At 49.2% G+C, this 23,548-nt stretch overlaps 1 protein-coding gene across 1 annotated transcript in view; it reads left to right on the top strand.

The window, feature by feature from the left end:
* Positions 1-213: 213 nt before the first annotated feature.
* PTGIS (prostaglandin I2 synthase) overlaps positions 214-23,548 on the top strand; it is a 50,341-nt gene continuing 27,006 nt past the window's right edge. The window contains exons 1-4 of the mRNA XM_055545257.1: positions 214-540; positions 15,690-15,813; positions 17,677-17,855; positions 20,645-20,788. Coding sequence (XP_055401232.1) covers positions 467-540; positions 15,690-15,813; positions 17,677-17,855; positions 20,645-20,788 — 521 coding nt within the window. The 5' untranslated portion in view covers positions 214-466. The remainder of the gene's footprint in view (positions 541-15,689; positions 15,814-17,676; positions 17,856-20,644; positions 20,789-23,548) is intronic.

The raw sequence follows: 23,548 nt of genomic DNA, 5'->3' as shown, positions 1-23,548 counted from the left end.
CCACCATGGGACCCCTCATCTTAGCACTTGCCTCTCTATCCCCGCCACCCCTCCGTCCCCCCATACTCCTTTCCTTCCTCTTCTTCGGGTCCCCCATCCCTGCTCAACAGCTGCCCCCGCCCCGCAGGACCCCTCCCTCCCTGTAGTCCCTCCCCCCCCCCCCTTCTACATCACCCCTCCCGTCGTCCGCTTTCCCTTCCAGCTAGCATCTCCCCTTCCCGGCAGCCGCACTTTTCGCAAGCCCGGTCTCCAGGGCCAGCGGGTGGGAGCCTGCTCCCGGGAGCTGAGCCCGGGAGCGATCCCACCCGCCCTGGGGACACAGGAGCGCTCGCGGGCCCCGCCCCCGGCGGGTGGACGGGGCGTGGGCTGGGGGCGGAGTCGGCCCCGGGACCGGGTCCCCTTTGCCCCGAAGCCCCCGAGCCAGCCTCCCGCGCTCCGCCGCCTCAGCCTGGACTCCAGCCCTGCCATGTCCTGGGCCGTGGTCTTCGGCCTCCTGGCCGCGCTGCTGCTGCTGCTGCTGCTGACCCGCCGGCGCACGCGGTGAGTGCCCCCCAAGCCGGCCGGGTCCCGGCTCCCCCCACAACCCGGCCGGCCCGCGCGGCCCCGGGCTAGACAAAGGGGCGTCTCCGCTCGGGCGCGCGCCCCCCGGCTGCAGCCAGGGGGTCGCCGAGCCCGCTCAGGCCCGTGTCGGAGCCCCTTACCCCCGCTCTAGTTCCCCGGGCAGGAGGGGGTCACCTTCCCGCTGTCCCCACCATCCCCCAGGCGAGGCTGGAGGTGGGGGTCCAGGTTCTGGTCAGGGGGGCTTCTGCGCTCATCTCCCGCCCTGGGGAGAGGGCCGGGCCCAAAGTTGGGGAGACGCGCGCGGGAAGGTGCCGGGACAGGGCTCCCAGAGGGCTGATGACCCACCGCACACACTAACAGGGCTGGACCGCAAGAAGCTCAGGCCTGGCCCAGAGCTCCACACCAGTACCTAAGAAGGGGTTTCAGTGAGAACCCTGAGGGGTGCAGTGGGTGCGTGGACACGCTCCGTGTGACTCCCGGGTGGAAGAAGCCCTCTCCTGCCCTTCAGCTTCTGACTGCGTCCTGCACCAGCTCCGCATCAGCCCCCAGCCCCGCTCTCAGCAGCGTGTGGGCAGCCTTGTTCCTCTCCCCATTACACTGATGGCAGGGTTGAGGCCAGGAAGGCAGAGGCTCTGAAGGATGCCCTCTTACCGGGCCTGGAACCACCTTCCACAGGATTCCCCGACCCAGGGGAAGGGGCTGAGTAGTCTGGGTGTTTCCTTCTGCCTGAGAAACGCACTCCTGGAAAGGGGGCTCCCTTCTGCTGAGGTCCGATAGCCTGGCAGAGAAGGAGAGCCAACTGTCTCATCTTCCTATGATTCTCCTGCTCCTTTGACAATCTGCCATTTAGGAGAAAAGAAAAATTTAAATCAAGGAGATGGCAGTTAAGTCTCTTTTTAAAAAATGTTTAAAAGATTAATTTGAACTGAACAAGGAATTACATTTGACTTAAGCATTTATCCCATTATAGATAAGACTGAAGCCCTTCTAACTACCCTCCCAACAATTTGGTACCTCTCCTGTTGATTAATTTGGGAGGAACCTTCCAGATCTTTTTAAAAGTACGCCTTTTATTTTACATTGGTTTTATATTACAGGAAAGTTGTACAAAGAGTTCCCAGATACCCTTCACCAAATTCCAGCTATTGTTAATGGCTTACGTTATCGTGGTACAATCATTAAAGCTAAAAAAACCAACACTGGCCTGTTAAAATTAGCCAGACTCCAAGCTTTATTTGAATTTCGTCTGTTTTTCCATTAACGTCTTCTTTCTGTGCCAGGATCTCATCCAGGGTGCCTCAGTGCCTTTGGTTGTCATATCTTCTCAGCCTCCCAGCTTTTCTCATCCACACAGACATTTGCCCGTAGAAAACTCAGGGCAGTGAAAGTGTGTTTGAATCAGTGTGTCTGAAGCTTGCAGAAATTTTCTGGAAACCTTTTAGTTTTAAACAGTGTTGGTTGAATTTCCAAACAATGATTTCACCCTAGTTTTCTTCAACCTCTAGACATCTTTCCAGGTGAAACTTAAAACCATACATTCAATCATTTGCCTGGAAAAATGAAAAAGAAAAAAAACCACAGATAAGTTTCCCCATGGATTATGAATTATTTTTCCTAAGTTGTCAGGCTTTTTGGAAATGCTGTAAAGAGTTGTTTTTGGACTGCACCTCTGCTGTTTCCCTCTAGAGTTTCGTTTTGACATCTGTCCATGTAGCTCTATGGACTTGCCTGGTGGCTTAGCTGGTAAATCCGCTTGCAATGCAGGAGACCTGGGTTTGATCCCTGGGTTGTACAGATCCCCTGGAGAAGGGAAAGGCTACGCACTCCAGTATTCTGGCCTGGAGAATTCCATGGACTGTACAGTCCATGGGGTCGCAAAGAGTTGGACACGACTGAGTGACTTTCACATATAGCTCTATGGTGGGTATGAGGGTCACTGACAGCTGGTGGGGAGCGTTTTGTAGACCATGGGGGCAGTTGCTTGGACCCTTGGAAGACCCCACAGGGACCCCAATTGAGACCCCCAGTCTCATTTTATTCTTCCAGCTCAGCAAGGGGGTACTCTTGTTACCCCTGTTTTACAGAGGAGGAAACTGAGACTGGGTTACCTGGATTAAAAATCTAGGCTGTAAGAATTTTTAGTTTTCAGAAGAAATGAATTTTCACTCTTCCCACACATTTTATTCATGATCTGAAAGCCCAAAAGTCTTAAACCACATGATGTTAAGATAGTAAGAGAAGCAGCTACAATCAGAAGATTCTTCAGTTCAGTTGCTCAGTCTGTCCGACTCTTCGCGACCCCATGAATTGGAGCACGCCAGGCCTCACTGTCCATCACCAACTCCCAGAGTTCACCCAAATTCATGTCCATCGAGTTGGTGATGCCACCCAGCCATCTCATCCTCTGTTGTCCCCTTCTCCTCCTGCCCCCAATCCCTCCCAACATCAGAGTCTTTTCCAATGAGTCAACTCTTCGCATGAAGTGGCCAAAGTATTGGAGTTTCAGCTTCAGCATCAGTCCTTCCAAAGAAATCCCAGGGCTGATCTCCTTCAGAATGGACTGGTTGCATCTCCTTGCAGTCCAACGGACTCTCAAGAGTCTTCTCCAACACCACAGTTCAAAAGCATCAATTCTTCCGCGCTCAGCTTTCTTCACAGTCCAACTCTCACATCCATACATGACCACTGGAAAAACCGTAGCCTTGACTAGATGGAAGGAAGGACAAATAATCAAGTGTTGGAAAACAGAGACATGAGACTGATGCTGTGTAGACAGTGATTCAAAGTTTGAGTCAAAACACTCAAAGCCATGCTTCTCCCACGGCTCATTGCTCGCGCCTAATCAGCATCCCAGGTGAGGTCCATTACCCTACCTGACAGCTGGGGCTTAGGAAGGCTAAGTGACCTCCTTATGTCTGCACGAAAGTTATACTGTACATCTAGCTGGTTCCAAAATTGTTGCTTTTCTCACTCAAAGAAAAAAAAAAGCACTACTTCAGTCAGTCTGGAAAATCCCATGGACGGAAGAGCCTGGTAGGCTATAGTCTGTGGGATTGCAAAGAGTCGGACACGATTGGGCAACTTCACCTCACCTTCACCTTCAGTCCAGTCAGTTACTCTTGTCTTTACTTTTGGCCTTTAAAAAAAAAAATCAAAACATTTTTAATTATGAAAAATTTCAACTATATAGAAAAAATAAAAAGAATTGTATAGGAAACCCTTGCACCGGGCACTTGATTTCACAGTTGATAATATTTTTAATTACAGATATTATGATATCTCAACACTAAGTATGTCAGCATACATGTTAAAATTTCTTTAAAAAAAAAATAGATTTCTACTGTCTTTTATTTTTTTAAGATGCACCACACATCTTGTGGGGTTTTAGTTCCCTCACCAGGGATCAAACTTGGGCCCTTGACAGTGAGAACAGAGTCCTATCCACTGGACTGCCAGGGAGTTCCCTAAAAGATCATTCTTTTTTTTTTTTAGTTTATTATTTTTTTGGCTGTGCTGGGTCTTCACTCCTGTGTGGGCTTTTCTCTAGTTTTGGTGAGCAGGGGCCACTCTCTCGCTGTGGTACACAGGCTTCTCATGTCGGTGGTTTCTCTTGTTGAGGAGCAGGGGCTCTAGCGGCCATGGGCCAGTTGTAGCTCCCAGGCTCTAGAGAGCAAGCTAAGTAGTTGTTGGATGTGGGATTTTCCTGACCCAGAGATCAAACCCGTGTCTCTTACATTGGCAGGTGGGTTCTTTACCTTTGAGCCACGAGGGGAACCGCCCCCACCCCCCACCCCCCGCCCCCAACCCAAAAGATAATTCTTTTTTTTTTTTTTAACCATTAAAGATATTTAATCAATAGTAAAAAAAAATTTCCCTTAAAATTCCAGGATCACAAAGCTTTCTTTTTACCAATCTAATATTCCACAAATTCTCCCATAGAAAAGAATAGGAGGAAACCTACCTCAACGAACATAATCTGTACATCAGACTCCAACAAGGCTAACAGAAGAAAGGAAAACTGGATGCCAGTTTCCTTACTGTACATACAACACATCTAATAAAAATATTATCAACTGATCCAGTAACACTATTAAGTGTACCTTGCTGTCCTTTTCACTACCTATATTCCATGTGACTTATATAATTAGGAAAAGTAAGAAAAATAATTTAAATTGAGCAGGACAAACAAACATGTAACAGAGACAGCTAGTATTACTCGCTCCGTCGTGTCCTACTCTCTGCGACCCCATGGGCTGTAGCCCACCAGGCTCCTCTGTCCATGGAATTCTCCAGGCAAGAATACTGGAGTGGGTTGCCATTTCCTTCTCCAAAGATAATTCTTAATATCTAGTTCCCAGTCCAAATTCAAATTTCTGCCATCAAGGTAAAGATTTTTCAAACCTGGCTCAGTTACCATGAATGTTTCCCCTGGTGTGAGTGTGGAGTTAGGAGGTCTTGGGTTGGGACTTGGAAGTCTAACTCCTGGGCCCTCTGGGGCTAATGCTCTCCCTTGTGAGTATCAGAAACATCCTTCCTACTTTCTGGGCCTTAGTCTCCCCATCTGTGCTCTGAGATGGCTCACGCAGCTGGTCTCCCATGCCCCATCCCACTGCAGCAGGCTGAATGCATTGGTCTTCCTCTTTGTGCTTCTGTGGCTGCTGCAGGGAGCATTGGAAGAGGTCTCCTGGGTGGGAGACCCTTTTCGGTGGCGGGGGCGGGGAATCAGAGGTCATGGTGGCATCAGATGAGGGTTCTTAGAGGCACAAGGGCTGCTCTGGGCCCTTCCAGGATATAGAATTACTGGGCACAAATAACTGTCTCATTTCAACGTGCAGTAACTGGAGGTCCCCAAATGGTAGTCCATGGCTGGATTCAGATCCAGGTGGGTCTGGTGTGCACCACACAGTACAAGGGGAGAAAACTGGGGGAGCCCACACACACGGTTCCAGATTTCCTGCTTCTCCTGGAAGATCTCACGGCAATTGCCTGGCACTCAGCAGCAGAACTCTCTCTAAACCTTGCCACAGTCCCCACCACTCCCTATTGCCTCTTCAACTTTTCTACTTATCGCTGTGCTTGCTCTACTGTATCTTTCTTTATTATGCTGAGAAACAATTCTATGAATCTGTGTCCATTGCAAAAATGGGAAAACAACAAGCTAGAGCAAGACAGCCATGTGGTTTTTCTACACCCTGGAGGCAATGAGAGGGAAAAGTGGAAGAGGGTTAGGGGGAACCCTTGGTGAGCAGCCAGCAGCTTGCAAATGAATCCTGGGGAAGGAACGGGTTAAACAGTTTAAATAGAAGCTCAGGAGTTTCCAGCTCAACTGGGCAGCAAACAGCGTCTCTGGTCCCCCATGGAATCCACCCTGAGGCCCTGAAGGAGTTGAGACTCCTGAGCAGAGAAGCCCGGCAATCCACCTACCCACACTGCTCAGCTAAAAGAGCAGCTTCTGTTCTGGGCCATCCAGAACATGGGCTGTGTGTCAGGCACCTGACCTGCACTAGCTCCCTGAACCCTCTTTTAAGCCCGGGAGGCAGGTGCTGCTCATTGAGCACCAACTATGTGCTTGACTCATTCAACTGAGACATATGCATTAAGCGCCTACTATGTCCCAGACAGAGAAGGAAATGGCAACCCACTCCAGTATTCCCACTGTTCTCAGTACTAGGTCTACAAGAAGTGTCCACATTCTGTACAGAAAGGATGGGATACGTCAAGGGGCCCAAAGGTGGGTGATATCCAGGCATGACTTCCTCCCTGATTCTCTCAAAGTTTCAAGGGAGAGAGAGACGGGACAGGACGTGGGATTGGTGGTGGGGTCTGTGAGCAAAGAATGAGCAGGTTTTGAGGAACTCCTGTGGTGAGAATCAAGGCTCCCAGGAGGATCAGAAGAGCTGCCTCCGTATCTGAACCAGGAAGGGCGGGCAGTGGTCCGCCGAATGGGCCGGAGCTGCGGATGAGAGGGTCAAGCCCGGCATCCCTGTCCCCCACGGTCTGGCGGTGCCTCAAATCAGTGAGAGTGTCAGTGGGCGAGGCTAGAGACCACAGACCCCAAAATAGAGCCTCCTCCGCCCTGCTGGCCTCTGGCTGAGTCACCCTGGAATGTGACTGGGGCCTGAGTTGGATTCCAGGCCCGTGGGCTGAAGGAACCGCTGGCACCTCAAGGGTCAGACGCCCGGGCCCCCAGCTTCCTGCCTTTGTCTGCACCTCCTCGGGACTTTACTGGGGAAAGATGACTGACGCCAGCAATAACAACGGGCTCTCTGGGGAGCTCCGGTGGCAGTCTGAGCGAAAGGATGGAAAGGAAGCCCCACCCACTCCCCAAAATATGTCTTGGGCGAAAACCTCCTGCATCTGGGCAGGTCGCTGAAACCTCTCTGTGTCTCAGTCTCTTCACCGGAAAAGTGGGGGTCCACGTGGCCACTTGGGGTGAATTGGGGCCAGGGTTGGATAAAGACTGTGGGCTCCGTAACCAGGCCTGCCTGGATTAGAGACCTAGACCCTCCACGGTGGGCCCTCGGGCAAGTGGCTTAGCCCCTTCTGGGCCTCAGTTTCATCTGCTGTAAAATGGGCTTGATAGGAATACTTCCTTCTGCAAAGAATACTGAAAGGTTGTTGCTGAACCACGAAAAGATGCTGATATCCTTGCCCTCTGGAGGAGAATTCAATCCGGGGCCAGAGACGAGGCTTGATCGCTCAGAGCTTTTGTGTAATAAAGTTTTATTAAAGTACCCAGCAATTAGACCGATTGTGGAATGCAAAGTAGCAATGAGCCCAGGACGGGAAGGCATTGCCTGGAGGGTCAAATGGCAGACTCAGGACTTTTGGAGTCAGCAGAAGTAGGCTCACATAGATTATCAGGCCCATCTGAAAAGTACAAAGTCAGAGCAAAGACATAAAATGACGCCACTTATTTCTGGTCAGGGTGCCACCTCTTAACTCGAGTGTGATGCACCCATGAATCAATTCCTGGCACTTTGACAGCAGTGGGAGAAGAAAGAATAACCTGGTAAGGGCCTTCCCAGAGGGGCCCAAGCGATTGGCCCCTAGATCCCAATGTTTTTATCAGGACCTCGGTTCCTGGCTCAGATAGAGGCTTGCTCGACTCAGACTGGGTCAGGAGTCATCTCCCGGAGTTCAGTTAGTGCCTGTTGGAAAGCTGAGAGCTGAGTTACATGATTAGCTAATTCTAAAGCTTTAGGAAAACTTTTCCATTGAGCAATTTCAGGAATTACTAATCGTCCATCCTCGGACTGTAACCATCCTTTATCAGTCATCTTTGCTCCTCTTATCTCATATCTTTCTAATTCTTCCTCAGTGTACTGTGGTTTTTCCTGTTTACAGTACCTGTCCAGATCAAAGGCATCTGCAGCAAGGGGTTTCGTTCTGGCTTGACAGCCAGCCAGCTGATTACCTTTGGCTTCTTTACTCGCATCCCTGCTGTGCCCTTTGCAATGCATAATAGCTACTTCTTTAGGACAATATTTAGCAGTTAAAAGTCTCTCAGCTCTCTGAAATGCTTAATAGGTTCTCCTGTTGCCATTTTGAACTCTTTCTTTCCATGTAGCAGCATGAGCATGTAAAATCAAATAAGCATACTTAGAATCAGTATATTTACCCGCTGCCCTTTGCTTAACTCTAGAGCTCAGGTCAGAGCCACAAGCTCCGCTAGCTGAGCGCTGGTTCCCTGGGGGAGAGATTTTGCTTCTAAAACCTGTTCAGCCATCACCATGGCATAACCTGCTTTACGCTTCCCCTCCCAAACAGAAGAACTGGCATCTGTAAATATTTCCATGTCAGGATTGTCTAACAGGGTATCCATTAGATCTTCCCGAGCTGCATAAAGTTAGGAATTGGGAAAATCGTGATCAGGTGTTTCATTTTCCTTCTCAGGAAGGAAAGTGGCAGGATTTAAATTTACGCAAACTTTAAGCTTAGTTACTGGTCCTTCTAACAACAATGACTGATATTTAAGAAGCCTACTGTCTCTCATCCAAGTATTAACCTTAGAATTTAAGATTCCACTCACATCAGGAGAAGTCAGTTCAGTAAGGTTTCGTCCATTAATTATTTTTAAAGCTTCAGGTGCTAATAAAGCCGCTGCCCCAATTACTCTTAAGCAGTGGGGCCACCCACGTGAAATTACATCTGCTTCTCAACTTAGATAAACAATAGGTTGCAGGTGAGGCCCTCGGGGTTGTGTCAAAATTCCCGAGGCCATACCTTTTCTTTCAGTGACAAACAAATTAAATTCTGACCCTGTGGGCAAGCTCAAAGTGGGAGCTTGTAGGAGAGCAGTCTGAAGAGCCTTAAAAGCCTTTTGAGTATCTGGAGACCAAACCAGCTTGTCGGTTTGGGCCTGCTGAGTCTCAGCTGTAAGTTTATATAAAGGCCGGGAAAGTTCCCCATAACCTGGAATCCAAATGCGACAGTAGCCTGTGATTCCCCAAAATCCTCTCAATTGTCTTAAAGTCATAGGTAGGGGATGATTTAGTATAGGTTTAATCCTCTCGGGGCCTATGGCCCTAGTCCCTTCTGATACGATTAGGCCCAGATATCTAACAGATTGTTGACAGAGCTGAGCCCTTTCTCTTGATGCCTAGTAACTGCAGCCTGCCAGAAAGTTTAAGAAATCTTCTGAGGCTTGTGAACAGGCTTCCTCTGTCTCAGCACAGAGCAGAATATCATCTACATATTGTAGTACCACTGCTTCAGAGCTTCTTATCAACCTGCCTAGGAACTGGCTCTCTCAATACCTGAGTGAGCCTCAGGCCGCATCAGGCATCAGCGTTATCACCAAGCAAGGAAACCTTTGGAAAATTCATGCTGTTGTTTAATCTCTCAGTCGCATCCGACTGTTTTGCGACCTCATGGGCTGGAGCCCGCCAGGATCCTCTGTTCGTGGGATTTTCCAGGCAAGAACACTGGAGCGGGCTGCCATTTCCTTCTTCAGGGGAATCTTCCCAGCCCAGGGATGGAACCTGCGTCTCCTGCACTGGCAGGTGGGTTCTGTACCACTGAGGCACCAGGGAAGCCCCCTTGGAGAATGCATAGGACCTGCCATATAGCCGACGCACCCAAGAGTCATGTTGGTCCTGCTTCTCGGACCCGCTCCAGCTGCCCCCAGCTGCCAGGCACCAGGCACTGTTCTGTAACCGCTTCATCTTTGTCACAGCCCGATGTGCTCAGTAGTGTCAACACTCCAGTTTTACAGACGAGGAAACGGGCAGGAGAAGCAAAGTCTCGTGGCCAGCAAGAAGCAGGGCTGGTTGGAAGCCAGGAGGTGCTCAAGTCGGGCCCCTGACCTGTCCTGTCCCCTCCGAATCCCCGCTCTGGTGCAAAAGTCTCCACTCCTGTGTCCTTGGGCTCCGACCTGAGCTGGGCAGGGGCTGGTGCACACTGGTTTCCTCCCACCCGTGCTCTGCCATCCTGGAAACGGAGCCTTCGGGAGATGCTGGCTCCCAGATAGATGACGGGCGAACAGAAGGGTCCTCCGCCGCACCCGCTTCGAGTCCCAGAGCCGCCTGCACCTTTGTGAGTCTGCTCAGTGAGGGGCTCAGGGGCAGGGTGGGGGTGGGGAGAGGAGGTGGTGGCTGGGGAGGTGCTTCCTGCTGCCCTGTGCCCTCACACCTACTGGGACTTCCAAACTGCCCGGACTCCAACCCTCCAGTCTAGCCAGTCTCACCATCCACCACCTGTCTCCCTGTTTGGGTTATGTTGGGGAACAGTCAGATCGAGGAGGCAAGAGGCCATGGTGGAGGAAGATAGACTGGGATGGGGAAAAGGATGAAGGGAAGGTGGTCCCCCCTGGTCTGCTGGGCAAGGCACCAAAGCCCCCTGTCCTGGAAGCAGGGAAGTCGGATGCTAGGCCTGGCTCATGAGGGACTGCAGCCTCCAGTCCCACCTATGTTGATTTAGTCTCCTGACACATCTTCCTCCTGCCTCTCACTCTTGCAACCTTTTTTGGGGGGATGGGGGTGTGTTGTGTGGCATGCACCATCTTAGTATCTTAGTTCCCCGACCAGGGATCGAACCTGTGTCCTGTGCAGTGAAAGTGCAGAGTCCTAATCACTGGACAGGCAGGGAATTCCCTCTTGCAACCTTTTAAAAGCACAACCACATTACTTCCTAAATCCTATTTCAAACCCTCCAGAGGGTCTCCATCACACTTGAAATAAAAGCCAGACTCTCTCCTTGGCCACTGGCCCTTCTGGTCCACAGGTCATCTCCAGTCTTTCAACCCCACAGTCTTCTCCATTCCAGCCACATGGGCTCCTGCTGCCTTGAGAGCCTCGCCCTGTGTGCTCCTACCCCAGGGCCTTTGCACTTTCTGTCCCCTCTGCCTGTAAAGTTCACCCCTCTCTTTCTTCAGGTCTCTGGTCACATGGCACCTCCTTGGAGAGACCCTCCCTGACCACCCTCTCACTGTATCATATCACCTTCCTTTTTTCTTTAATGAGATACAGTTCATCTATTATAAGATTCAGTCTTTCAAAACATATAATGAATTATGTGTTTTTAGCATTGTTTTTAGTAGAGGTTTTTAGTATCGTCACCGGTGGTGTGGGCATCACCACTATCTAACTCCAGAGTATTTTCATTTCTCCAAAAAGAAACCTGGTCCCGATGAGCTGTCCCTCTCCATTCCCTTCTCCCCTCAGACCCTGGAGACCACAAATCTACTTTCCCTCTCCATTGGTTTGCCTTTTCTGGACATTCTATAGAAATAGACTCACACATTGTATGGCCTTTTGTGTCTGGCTTCTTTTGCTCAGCATGGTGGTTGCGAGGTGATTCCACATTGTGGCAGGAATCCAGACTCCACTCCTTTTCATGACTGCATAATATTCCATGGGATGAATACACCGGGCTGTGTTTGTCTATTCATCAGTCAGTGGGCATTTGGGTTGGGTCCACTTTGGGGCTATTATGATTAACGTTACTATGAACAATAGTGTGTGTCTTGATGTATGAATGTGGTCCACTGGAGAAGGGAATGGCAAACCACTTCAGTATTCTTGCCTTGAGAACCCCATGAACAGTATGAAAAGGCAAAATGATAGGATACTGAAAGAGGAACTCCCCAGGTCAGTAGGTGCCCAGTATGCTACTGGAGATCAGTGGAGAAATAAGTCCAGAAAAAATGAAGGGATGGAGCCAAAGCAAAAACAATACCCAGCTATGGATGTGACTGGTGATAGAAGCAAGGTCTGATGCTGTAAAAAGCAATATTGCATAGGAACCTGGAATGTCAGGTCCATGAATCAAGGCAAATTGGAAGTGGTCAAACAGGAGATGGCAAGAGTGAACGTCGACATTCTAGGAATCAGCAAACTAAAATGGACTGGAATGGGTGAATTTAACTCAGATGACCATTACATCTACTACTGCGGACAGGAATCCCTCAGAAGAAATGGAGTAGCCATCATGGTCAACAAAAGAGTCTGAAATGCAGTACTTGGATGCAATCTCAAAAACAACAGAATGATCTCTGTTCGTTTCCAAGGCAAACCATTCAATATCACAGTAATCCAAGTCTATGTCCCAACCAGTAACACTGAAGAAGCTGAAGTGGGACGGTTCTATGAAGACCTACAAGACCTTTTAGAACGAACACCCAAAAATGATGTCCTTTTCATTATAGGGGACTGGAATGCAAAAGTCGGAAGTCAAGAAACACCTGGAGTAACAGGCAAATTTGGCCTTGGAATACGGAATGAAGCAGGGCAAAAGCTAATAGAGTTTTGCCAAGAGAAAGCACTGGTCATAGCAAACACCCTCTTCCAACAACACAAGAGAAGACTCTATACATGGACATCACCAGATGGTCAACACCGAAATCAGATTGATAATATTCTTTGCAGCTCTATATATGGAAAAGCTCTATACAGTCAGCAAAAACAAGACCGGGAGCTGACTGTGGCTCAAATCAGGAACTCCTTATTGCCAAATTCAGACTTAAATTGAAGAAAGTAGGGAAAACCACTAGACCATTCAGGTATGACCTAAATCAAATTCCTTATGATTATACAGTAGAAGTGAGAAATAGATTTAAGGGACTAGATCTGATAGATAGAGTGCCTGATGAACTATGGGCTGAGGTTCGTAACATTGTACAGGAGACAGGGATCAAGACCATCCCCATGGAAAAGAAATGCAAAAAAGCAAAATGGCTATCTGGGGAGGCCTTACAAATAGCTGTGAAAAGAAGAGAAGTGAAAAGCAAAGGAGAAAAGGAAAGATATAAACATCTGAATGCAGAGTTCCAAAGAATAGCAAGAAGAGATAAGAAAGCCTTCCTCAGCGATCAGTGCAAAGAAATAGAGGAAAACAACAGAATGGGAAAGACTAGAGATCTCTTCAAGAAAATTAGAGATACCAAGGGAACATTTCATGCAAAGATGGGCTCGATAAAGGACAGAAATGGTATGGACCTAACACAAGCAGAAGATATTAAGAAGAGGTGGCAAGAATACACAGAAGAACTGTACAAAAAAGATCTTCATGACCAAGATAATCACGATGGTATGATCACTGACCTAGAGCCAGACATCCTGGAATGTGAAGTCAAGTGGGCCTTAAAAAGCATCACTACGAACAAAGCTAGTGGAGGTAATGGAATTCCAGTTGAGCTCTTTCAAATCCTGAAAGATGATGCTGTGAAAGTGCTGCACTCAATATGCCAGCAAATGTGGAAAACTCAGCAGTGGCCACAGGACTGGAAAAGGTCAGTGTTCATTCCAATCCCAAAGAAAGGCAATGCCAAAGAATGCTCAAACTACCGCACAATTGCACTCATCTCACACGCTAGTAAAGTAATGCTCAAAATTCTCCAAGCCAGGCTTCAGCAATATGTGAACCATGAACTTCCAGATGTTCAAGCTGGTTTTAGAAAAGGCAGAGGAACCAGAGATCAAATTGCCAACATCCATCTGCTGGATCATCGAAAAAGCAAGAGAGTTCCAGAAAAACATCTATTTCTGCTTTATTGACTATGCCAAAGCCTTTGACTGTGTGGATCACAATAAACTGGAAAATTCTGAAAGAGATGGGAATCCCAGACCACCTGACCTGCCTCTTGAGAAACCTATATGCAGGTCAGGAAGCAACAGTTAGAACTGGGCATGGAACAACAGACTGGTTCCAAATAGGAAAAGGAGTACATCAAGGCTGTATATTGTCACCCTGCTTATTTAACTTCTATGCAGAGTACATCATGAGAAACGCTGGGCTGAAAGAAGCATAAGCTGGAATCAAGATTGCCAGGAGAAATATCAATAACCTCAGATATGCAGATGACACCACCCTTATGGCAGAAAGTGAAGAGGAACTAAAAAGCCTCTTGATGAAAGTGAAAGAGGAGAGTGAAAAAGTTGGCTTAAAGCTCAACATTCAGAAAATGAAGATCATGGCATCTGGTCCCACCATTTCATGGGAAATAGATGGGGAAACAGTGGAAACAGTGGCTGACTTTATTTTTTTGGTCTCCAAAATCACTGCAGATGGTGACTGTAGCCATGAAATTAAAAGACGCTTGCTCCTTGGAAGAAAAGTTATGACCAACCTAGATAGCATATTGAAAGGCAGAGACATTACTTTGCCAACAAAGGTCCATCTAGTCAAGGCTATGGTTTTTCCAGTGGTCATGTATGGATGTGAGAGTTGGACTGTGAAGAAAGCTGAGCGCTGAAGAATTGATGCTTTTGAACTGTGGTGTTGGAGAAGACTCTTGAGAGTCCCTTGGACTGCAAGGAGATGCAACCAGTCCATTCTGAAGGAGATCAGCCCTGGGATTTCTTTGAAAGGAATGATGCTAAAGCTGAAACTCCAGTACTTTGGCCACCTCATGTGAAGAGTTGACTCATTGGAAAAGACTCTGATGCTGGGAGGGATTGAGGGCAGGAGGAGAAGGGGATGACAGGATGAGATGGCTGGATGGCATCACTGACTCGATGGACATGAGTCTGGGTGAACTCTGGGAGTTGGTGATGGTCAGGGAGGCCTGGCGTGCTGCGATTCATGGGGTCGCAAAGAGTCAGACACGACTGAGCGACTGAACTGAGCTGAACTGATGTATGAACATGTGTTTTCAATTCTTTGGGATCTATTGCTGGATCGTATAGTCACTCTTCCTTTCAAGAAACGGCCAGTTCAGTTTCTGGAGTAGCTGCACCATTGTACATTCCCACCAGAATACACGAGGATTCCATTTCTCCACATTCTTGCCAGCCCTTATTTTCCTTTTTCTGTTTTTATAACGATGGCCTCTTAGTGGACTTGAAGTGGTACTACATGTTGTTTTGATTTGCCTTTCCCCAGTGATTCATGATGTAGGGCATTTTTTTCATGTGCTTACTGACCATTTGTGTATCTTCCTTGGAGAACTGTCTATGCAGATTCCTCTGTGTATTTTTAAATCGGGTTATTTGTTTTGTTCATTGCCATGCTCTCCAACCTCATCCTCTCTTGGTGGACATGACAGGAAGTATGAGTTGACCAGGACCCTGGTCCTTGCTGGCTCAAACAGAGAGCTCTGTATCCTTATACACCTGCAGGGAGATGACCACCTTGATTGGACCCCCTGATATGTTGCAACATCAACTGGTTCCCCAGCTTCTACTCTCAGCCCCCTGTGGTCAGTTCCCTACTCAGCAGTAAAAGACATCTTGTAAAAACCTGAGCCAAATCCTGTCCCTCCTCTGCTCCCACCTCAGAGAAAAAGCTAAAGACCCAAGCGTTGCCTCCAAGACCCCATTTGGTCTGGCCTCTGTTACCACCCTGGCTCAACTTCCGCTATTTCTTGCTCCTGCCAATCCAGCCACACTGGCTCCCTCACTGTTCTTCGAACACACCAGGCATGGTCCAACCTCAGGGCCTTTGCACTTGCTCTGTCTGCCTGGGAGCTCTCCTTTTAGCCCTCCATGTGGCTCCCTCCCTCTCTGCCTTCAAGTCTTTGATCAAGTGTCTCCTCAGGGAGGCCTTGTTGCTGTCCAGCTGCTAGGTCATGTCCCACTCTTCGTGACCCCATGGACTGCGGCACGCCAGGCTTCCCAAGGTCTCTGCCTTGCACTCTTTTTCTTCTTCTCGGCTTTATCCAATGGTGACAAGTGCTGTGACTTCTGCAGGCGACCTGGAGAGCCTCCCTTGGACCTGGGCAGTATCCCCTGGCTGGGCCACGCCTTGGAGTTTGGAAAAGATGCTGCCGGCTTCCTCACTAGGATGAAGGAGAAGCATGGGGACATCTTTACTGTAAGTGCCTCTTGGGAAGGAAGGGGATGAGCAACTGGACCTGCTGTTTACTGGTTTCTTCAGTATCCATCCATACGCTAACTGTCCAGTGGGCCAGCCAACTTTCTGTATGCCTATCCAACTGTACTCCAACACTCACCTAACACACATCCCTTCATTATCCCTCCAGCATCTTCCCAACACCCGGCTGTGCATTCAAGATCTATCAAATGCGTGTACATTCATCTAACTGACCTCTATCCATTCATTCAACTTCTATCTATCACATATCCACCCATCCAGCATCTTATCCTTTGTGTCTCTGCCCAGTATCTAAGCAGCCTTCTTCCATCTTAGTATCTATCTAGTATTCATTTGTATATTCCATTTCCATCAAACCTCTACCCACCTTCCTAAATATCTATCCATTATCTGTCTGTTCATTTATTTGTCATCCAATCTTCCATCTGTCTACTCAGATTTATCTGGTGTTCTTCCACTCATGGACCCAGCATCCCTCCACCCTTCATCCACAGATTCAGTTTCGAGCAGCTTCCATTCTCCTGCTTACCTGCCCATGTGGCCATTCATCTGCCACCGCCACCCAGCATTCGGTTATCCATCCTCTCAACATCCAGTGTCTGTCCACTTCATACACATCTATTTATGTCTGTCTCCATCCACCACTTCAGTATCCTGACAGTCAGCTGATCCATCCACTTCCATGTATCCTTCTAACTTTCATCTATCCAACATTCTCCTTTCAATCTGTTGGCCCAATGTCCACTTAGCACCCTGCCATCCGTGTACCCAACATTCATTTATACGTTTCATTTGCAACCAACTTGTAGCCACCCATCCATTCATCTTTCCATCCAGTGTATATTCAGTGCTCTGTCCTTCCACTTATCCACCCATCTAACTATCCATCCAGAAGCATTTTTTTCTTGGGTATTGGGCCTGCCTTTTATAAGAGTTTGATTAACATGACACATTGACCACATTTTGAAAACAGGGCCAAGACAATGGGTAGTTACAGTTGTGCCCGACATCTGAGGGGAAACACCCTTACGCTTGTTGACTACAGGATCACAGTTCTCCAGTTTCCTTCCCATCTTGAGTAGGTGTTATATACAGAGTTCAGCCTCCCGAAGAAGTAGATAGCGCTTTCACATCCACTAGCATTTACCCAACAATATCCTTCCTTCCTTCCATCCATGCACACACACATACACACACACACACACACACACACCTGTAATGGACCCACTACCATTTATCCACCAACATTCTTTAATCCCTCCATCCATCCATGTATTCATCCACCCAGTTCATCCATCCGTCCATCACTCCTTCTGTCCTTCCATTCATTAGCCCATTCATCCATCCATACATTAACCCACATGAACCTATAATGTATCCACCAGCATTTATCTACCAACATCCATCCATCCATCCTTCCATCCATCCATCCAGTCCATCCACCTGTGATGCACACAGGTCCATCTGCTGCCTTCTGTGGACAGACTGTCTCCTGGCTGCTGGAAATACAACAACCAAGACAACCAAGGCAGATGCTTACAAGTGAGGTAGTTAAGAGCATAAACTCTAGTGCAAAAAAGTGCTGAATCCCAGTCCCAGCTCTGCCACTTCTCAGCTGTGTCATCTTGGGCACAATTTGTGCCCTCTCTAAGCCTCACATGTCAGCTTTAAGTGGGTAAATGATAGTCCCTGCCTCCCAGGGTGGTCGTGAGGGGTAGATGAGGGGACCTTGTCTGTAACGTACTTGGTGGGGCCAGTGCCTGGCACAGGGAAACCCTCGGCCCCTGAGAACTGATGTTGCGCATGGCTGTGCTCCTCACTCCATCCCCGCCTGCTCCCCAGGTGCTGGTGGGTGGCAGGCACGTCACGGTCCTCCTGGATCCCCACTCCTATGACGCAGTGGTGTGGGAGCCCCGCAGCAGGCTGGACTTCCACGCTTACGCCGTCTTCCTCATGGAGAGGATTTTCGACGTGCAGCTTCCGCATTATAACCCTGGTGATGAAAAGTCCAAGATGAAACCGTGAGTGGCTGCAGATGGCACCCGATGGGTGGGCCCGGGTCAGCAGTCGGCTTCTACCTGTGTGGTTCAAGTCCTGCATGGGCTGAACCGGTCTCCACAACAGGTGTCCAGTAAAGACATTTCATTTTGGACTTCCCTGGCGGTCCAGTGGTTAAGACTCCTTGCCGGAATGCAGGGGACATGGGTTCAATCCCTGGTTGGGGAAGATCCCACATGCCTTGTGGTGTGACCAAAAAAAAAAAAAGATGTTTTGTTTTGAGAAAACAAAAACAAAGCAAAAAACAAAATGCAGGGAATTGAAGAAGAATTCTTTCCTTTTCAAGAGGCAGGGCTGATTTTTAGTAGAAGACTGGGGTTGGCGTCAGCCAGACATGGATTTAAATCCCAGCTTTCCCACTGCTTATCTTTGTGACTTTGGGCAAGTCACCCACCCTCTCTGAGCCTCTGTTTCTGCATCTGTCAAATGGTGGTAGTAGGGTGATTAATGTTTTTGAGTCCATACTCTGTGCTGGGCATCATATGATCTCTTGAGTCTTCCTAGCAATTCTGAAGGGTAACTTATGGCCCCATTTTATAGATGAGGACACCGGGGCTCAGAGAAGAGAAGCAACTTGCCTGAGGTCACACAGCAGGTCCTGAAACATAAAGGATGTTCACATCAACAAAAGGACCTGTGAGCACATCTACTGTCTTCACTCACATGTTGGTCATTGTCTTAGATTCACAAGCACAGAATGACACCAACTTCCCTTTGAAAGTGAAAGTGAAGTCACTCAGTCGTGTCCGACTCTTTGCGACCCCATGGACTGTAGCCTACCAGGTTCCTCCGTCCATGGGATTTTCCAGGCAAGAGTACTGGAGTGGGTTGCCATTTCCTTCTCCAGGGGATCTTCCCAACCCAGGGATCGAACCCAGGTCTCCCACATTATAGGCAGATGCTTTGCCCTCTGAGCCACCAGGGAAGTCTGGTGGCTTCCCTTTGAAGACATCTGCCAAATGCCAGGTGTTTTGATAGGCATGTGTTCATATCTGTGCAGCAGCCTTAGAGGTAGGTATTTTTTTATCTATATTTTACAGATGAGGAAACTGAGGGTCAGAGAAGTGACAGGACATTCCCAAGGTCAGCTACTAGCAAGTGGCAGAGCTGGGATTTGAACCCGGGTCTGCTGTGTCCACAGCCCATTCTCCTCCCCACGAGATACTGAGGAGAAAAGACTGCATCTGTGCCTAAACAGTGCATGCAGCCTGGCGGTCATCTTTAGAAAGAGCCACCTCCTGGAGTCAGGAAAAGCATCTAGGGGTCTGGGTTTTGCAGGACTGCTAATGCTGAGGAGAGGCCAGCATCATAAGGTGAATATTGGTGAGAGGCAGTACTCTGTCTGACCTTGGCTTTGTGGAGCAGATTTTAGGAGTATTCCTGAGCCTGAGTGTCCTGGAGCCCGCTATTCCAATGGTCCCATTAGCAACAAGAGTCCACAGTTAGTTCACTGCATGCTATCCCCTGACCCAGGGAAGATCCCAGTTTCCTCCAGCGTCTGCTCCCAGGAGCTTCTGGGCTTTTCTCACAAGCTGGCATGAGGTCCTCTGGGCATGGCTGCTGCCTCTGTTGATGACCACAGTCCCCACTGAGGACTCACGCTTGGAGTCGAGAGATCAGTGTTGATCACTGAGCCAGCAGCTCCCAGGTACCGAGCACTGTGTTAAGCCCTTTAACGTATTGTCTCACGTGGGTCATGTCTATTGTTTTTCCAGTAATGAAACATCCAAAAGCTTTTATTATCTGGAAGTTCACAAACCCCCCCCGGAAGTTTTCCCATCTTGAATTCTCAAAAAAAACCAGGGGCTTGCTCTATCTAAAGGGAGCTATCCTATTTCCAAACAGCAGGGGGCGACAGAGAGCTGGGGCGCCTGATTGTGCCACTAGTGCTGTTCTTGTTGTTGCCACTAGGTGGCGCTGTTGACCATTGGCTCTGCACCACCCCGTGGACTCTTCACTAGACGCAGTGGTACCCTTTGTGGTTTAGGTTCTTGCAAACTGTAGAGGGGCCTTAAACTTAGATAGAAGATCTCATCTTTACCAGCTTCTAATCATATGCTCAGTCATGGCTCAATGTTGAATGTTGTGGAGGCTCAGTACAGAGAGGCTTCTAGCTTCAGCCACACGTTCTCCCAGAACTGGTCCTCTCTGCAGAATCCTAGGTACATAAATAATGAGACCAGATCACCAGCCATATTCCCTTACTCTGCATGTAGCCTCCACTCGGAGTCATGTCTTATCAGCAGTCCTTGGTCGGAGACACTTTATCCAAACAGATCTCCCTAACTTTGAATCTCAAGGAGAAATGGTTGGTTTCTTAGTTATATCTCTTCTGTAAGTCTGTTGGGTTCCTTATCTAAGCAGGGATGACTATCATGGTTAAGCATTCAGACTCTGGAGTTGGGCAGATCAGGGTTTCAGTCTCAGCTCTATCACTTACTGTCTGGGTGACCTTGGGCAAGTTACTGTCTTCTCTGTCCCTCAGTCTCTCCATCTGTAAAATGGGTATCATAATAGGAACTGTTGTCCCTAGTGTGGTCAAAAGATGAAGTGAGATCATTGTGCTTGGCACAATAAATAGTAACTGTTGCCATTGTTGACAGTGATAGAAATAATAATACCATTCTGTTTAAGCTGGTCATCCAAAGAGGAACGGGAGCCCCGGGACTCTGAGGTCTGGGGAAGGAGGTGCTTGGTGCATATATATATATTTTTGGAAGCTACACTCTCACTCCTTTGTTCCTTGCCCCAGGACTCTCCTCCACAAAGAACTGCAGGTGCTCACGGATGCCATGTATACCAACCTCTGCACTGTCCTGCTGGGTGACACCGTGGAAGCGGGCAGTGGCTGGCATGAGATGGGGCTCCTTGAGTTCTCCTACGGCTTCCTGCTCAGGTGAGCCCCGCACTCTGGACCGCCGTGAAGAGTGGCCAAGGGGACCAAGAGGACTTTATGGGTGCAGAAGCAGTTTGGGATGCTCCAAAGCCAAGGCTGCAAGATGTCATTCTGTACCTGGGACTCCGAGTGGTCGCCTGGTCCTCAGCCTATGGGCTGTAAAGGAGACACAGGCCAGGAAAGGGGCCTTGCTGGGCACCCAGATGCTTGGCAAAGACGGCCAGTGTGACTGGAGCCTAATGAGCTGAGGAGATGGGGCAGGGCAATGAGGATGAAGTTGGCAGAAACCAGGTCTCACAGAACCTCAAAGCTATGGAATTTATTCTAAGTAAGATGAGTGACATTGGGGGTGTAAGCAGGGGACGTGACACTATTGGACTTAGAACTGTTTATTTGAATATTTATTTATTTCTCTGGCTGTGTTGGGTCTTGGCTGTGCACGTGGGATCGTCATTGTGATGTGCAGGCTCAGTAGCCCCATGGCATGTCAGATCTTAGTTCCCCAACCAGGGAGCAAACTTCTGTCCCCCTGCATTGGAAGGCGTGTTCTTAACCACTGGACCACCAGTGAAGTCCTGGACTTAGAGTTTTAAAAGCTCTCTTTGTCTGCTGGATGGAGACTGGATCATAGCTCGGGTGGGTCACAACAAAAGAGAGACCGGGGGACCTGTTAGAAGGCTGCTGTAGCTGCCCAGGTAGAGAGGATGGTGCTCTGGACCAGGCTGTGGGGAGAACTGGGGCAGCTTTGGGATTCCCTGGTAGCTCAGTTGGTAAAGGACCTGCCTGCAATGCAGGAGACCCTGGTTCAATTCCTGGGTTGAGAAGATCCGCTGGAGAAGGGATAGGCTACCCACTCCAGTATTCTTAGGCTTCCCCTGTGACTCAGCTGGTAAAGAATCCACCTGCAATGTGGGAGACCTGGATTCAATCCCTGGGTTGGGAAGATCCCCTGGAGAAGAGAAAGGCTACCCACTCCGGTATCCTGGACTGGAGAATTCCATGGACTGTATAGTCCATGTTGATGGGACCTGCTGAAGGACTTGATGGCCCGGTGGATAGAGGAACATGGCCACAGGTAGTGAGGAAAAGAGATTCAGTAAGGACAGTGCATTGATTTTTGGTGGCACCATTAATGACCAGCACCTCATAAAAGCAAGACATTTCAACCACTCGAAAAAATTACAGCAACACAGTTTCAGAATAAAGGACAGGCATTTGCTGACACATATGAGTACCCTGGGACGTTTATGACACATGTGTACATGTAGGATCAGTGGGTGCTAATCATTTAATCTGCACAATAGCTCTATGAAGCAGGTGCCTCAGAAACCCCATTTGATGGATGAGAAAACTAAGGCCTGGAGAGCCTAGGTCATTTGCCCAGAGTCTCACAGTTGGGACCCTGAGGGGGCTGCCTGCAGAGCCTACACCCTCAAGCATGACCCTTGCTGGGTTCATTTTTTCTCATTTCACCCTGGACTGGCGCAGATACCTTCAAGGGCTATGACTGGTCTGGGTGATGCTGGTCTGGTCCACCCTGTCATCGTATGGTGGGGAGACTGAGGTCCAGAGAGGCCCAAGGCAAGATCACAGTGGGGAGCCCCCAGATCTCCTAGTTCCTGCCATCCTGTATGCTTGTGAGGGCAGAGAAGTCAGAGGAGAAGCTGAGGCTCTGGGGGAGGTAGGGGACACATGGTGGCAGCTGGGTCTATTTCAGTTCAGTTCAGTTCAGTCGCTCAGTCATGTCTGACTCTTTGTGACCCCATGAATCGCAGCACGCCAGGCCTCCCTGTCCATCACCAACTGCTGGAGTCTACCCAAACCCATGTCCATTGAGTCAGTGATGCCATCCAACCATCTCATCCTCTGTCGTCCCCTTCTCCTCATGCCCTCAATCTTTCCCAGCATCAGGGTCTTTTCCAATGAGTCAGCTCTTCGCATCAGGTGGCCAAAGTATTGGAGTTTCAGCTTCAACATCAGTCCTTCCAATGAACACCCAGGACTGATCTCCTTTACGATGGACTGGTTGGATCTCCTTGCAGTCCAAGGGACTCTCAAGAGTCTTTTGTTTAGGTCCGTGGTAAGAGCAGGCTCAGCGCCGGGGGCAGGTGTAAGTGGATTCCCGTGTCTTTGAGGCCTGAGCCCTGGCTGCAGCTCCTGCCTCCCAGCTTGGCGGCAGCCTCCGGCCTTTTTGTCGCCATCTGCAGCCCCTGAAATAGAGAGGCAGTGGGTGAGCTGGATGACAGGTGCGCTGATGGGGAGGCACATCTTCATGGAGCCCAGCTCACGGGATCCCGCCCGCCTTGTGTGCGCCTCAGCCCCCCTCAGTCCCATCCAGAGTTCTGACTTTGATTCCTCTGGGATCACCTCACCAGCCTCCTTGCTGAACAGGCCAGGCACGCTCCCGCCTCAAGGCCTTTGCAGTTTCCGTTCCCTTGCCCAAGAATGCTGTTCTCTACACGTCTGCATGGCCCCCGCCTCCCTTCATTCAAGTCTCGTCTCAAGGGTCATCTCCTCAGGGAGGCCTTTCCTGACCCCTCATTTACTATGATGTCCCCGGGGCTTCCCAGGTGGCTCAGTGATAAAGAGTCCACCTGCCAATGCAGGAGACGCAGATTTGATCCCTGGGTCGGGAAGATTCCCTGGAGAAGGAATTGGTAACCCTCTCCAGTATTCCTGCCTGAAAACTCCCATGGCCCGAGGAGCCTGGGGGGCTACAGTCCAGGAGGTGGCAAATAGTCGGATATGAGTGAAGAAGTG

Source organism: Bubalus kerabau, chromosome 13, assembly GCF_029407905.1.
Source record: "Bubalus kerabau isolate K-KA32 ecotype Philippines breed swamp buffalo chromosome 13, PCC_UOA_SB_1v2, whole genome shotgun sequence".
NCBI lineage: Eukaryota > Metazoa > Chordata > Mammalia > Artiodactyla > Bovidae > Bubalus > Bubalus kerabau.
The sequence above is the reverse complement of the archived record's forward strand: the minus strand, read 5'-3'. Positions and strand labels throughout refer to the sequence as shown.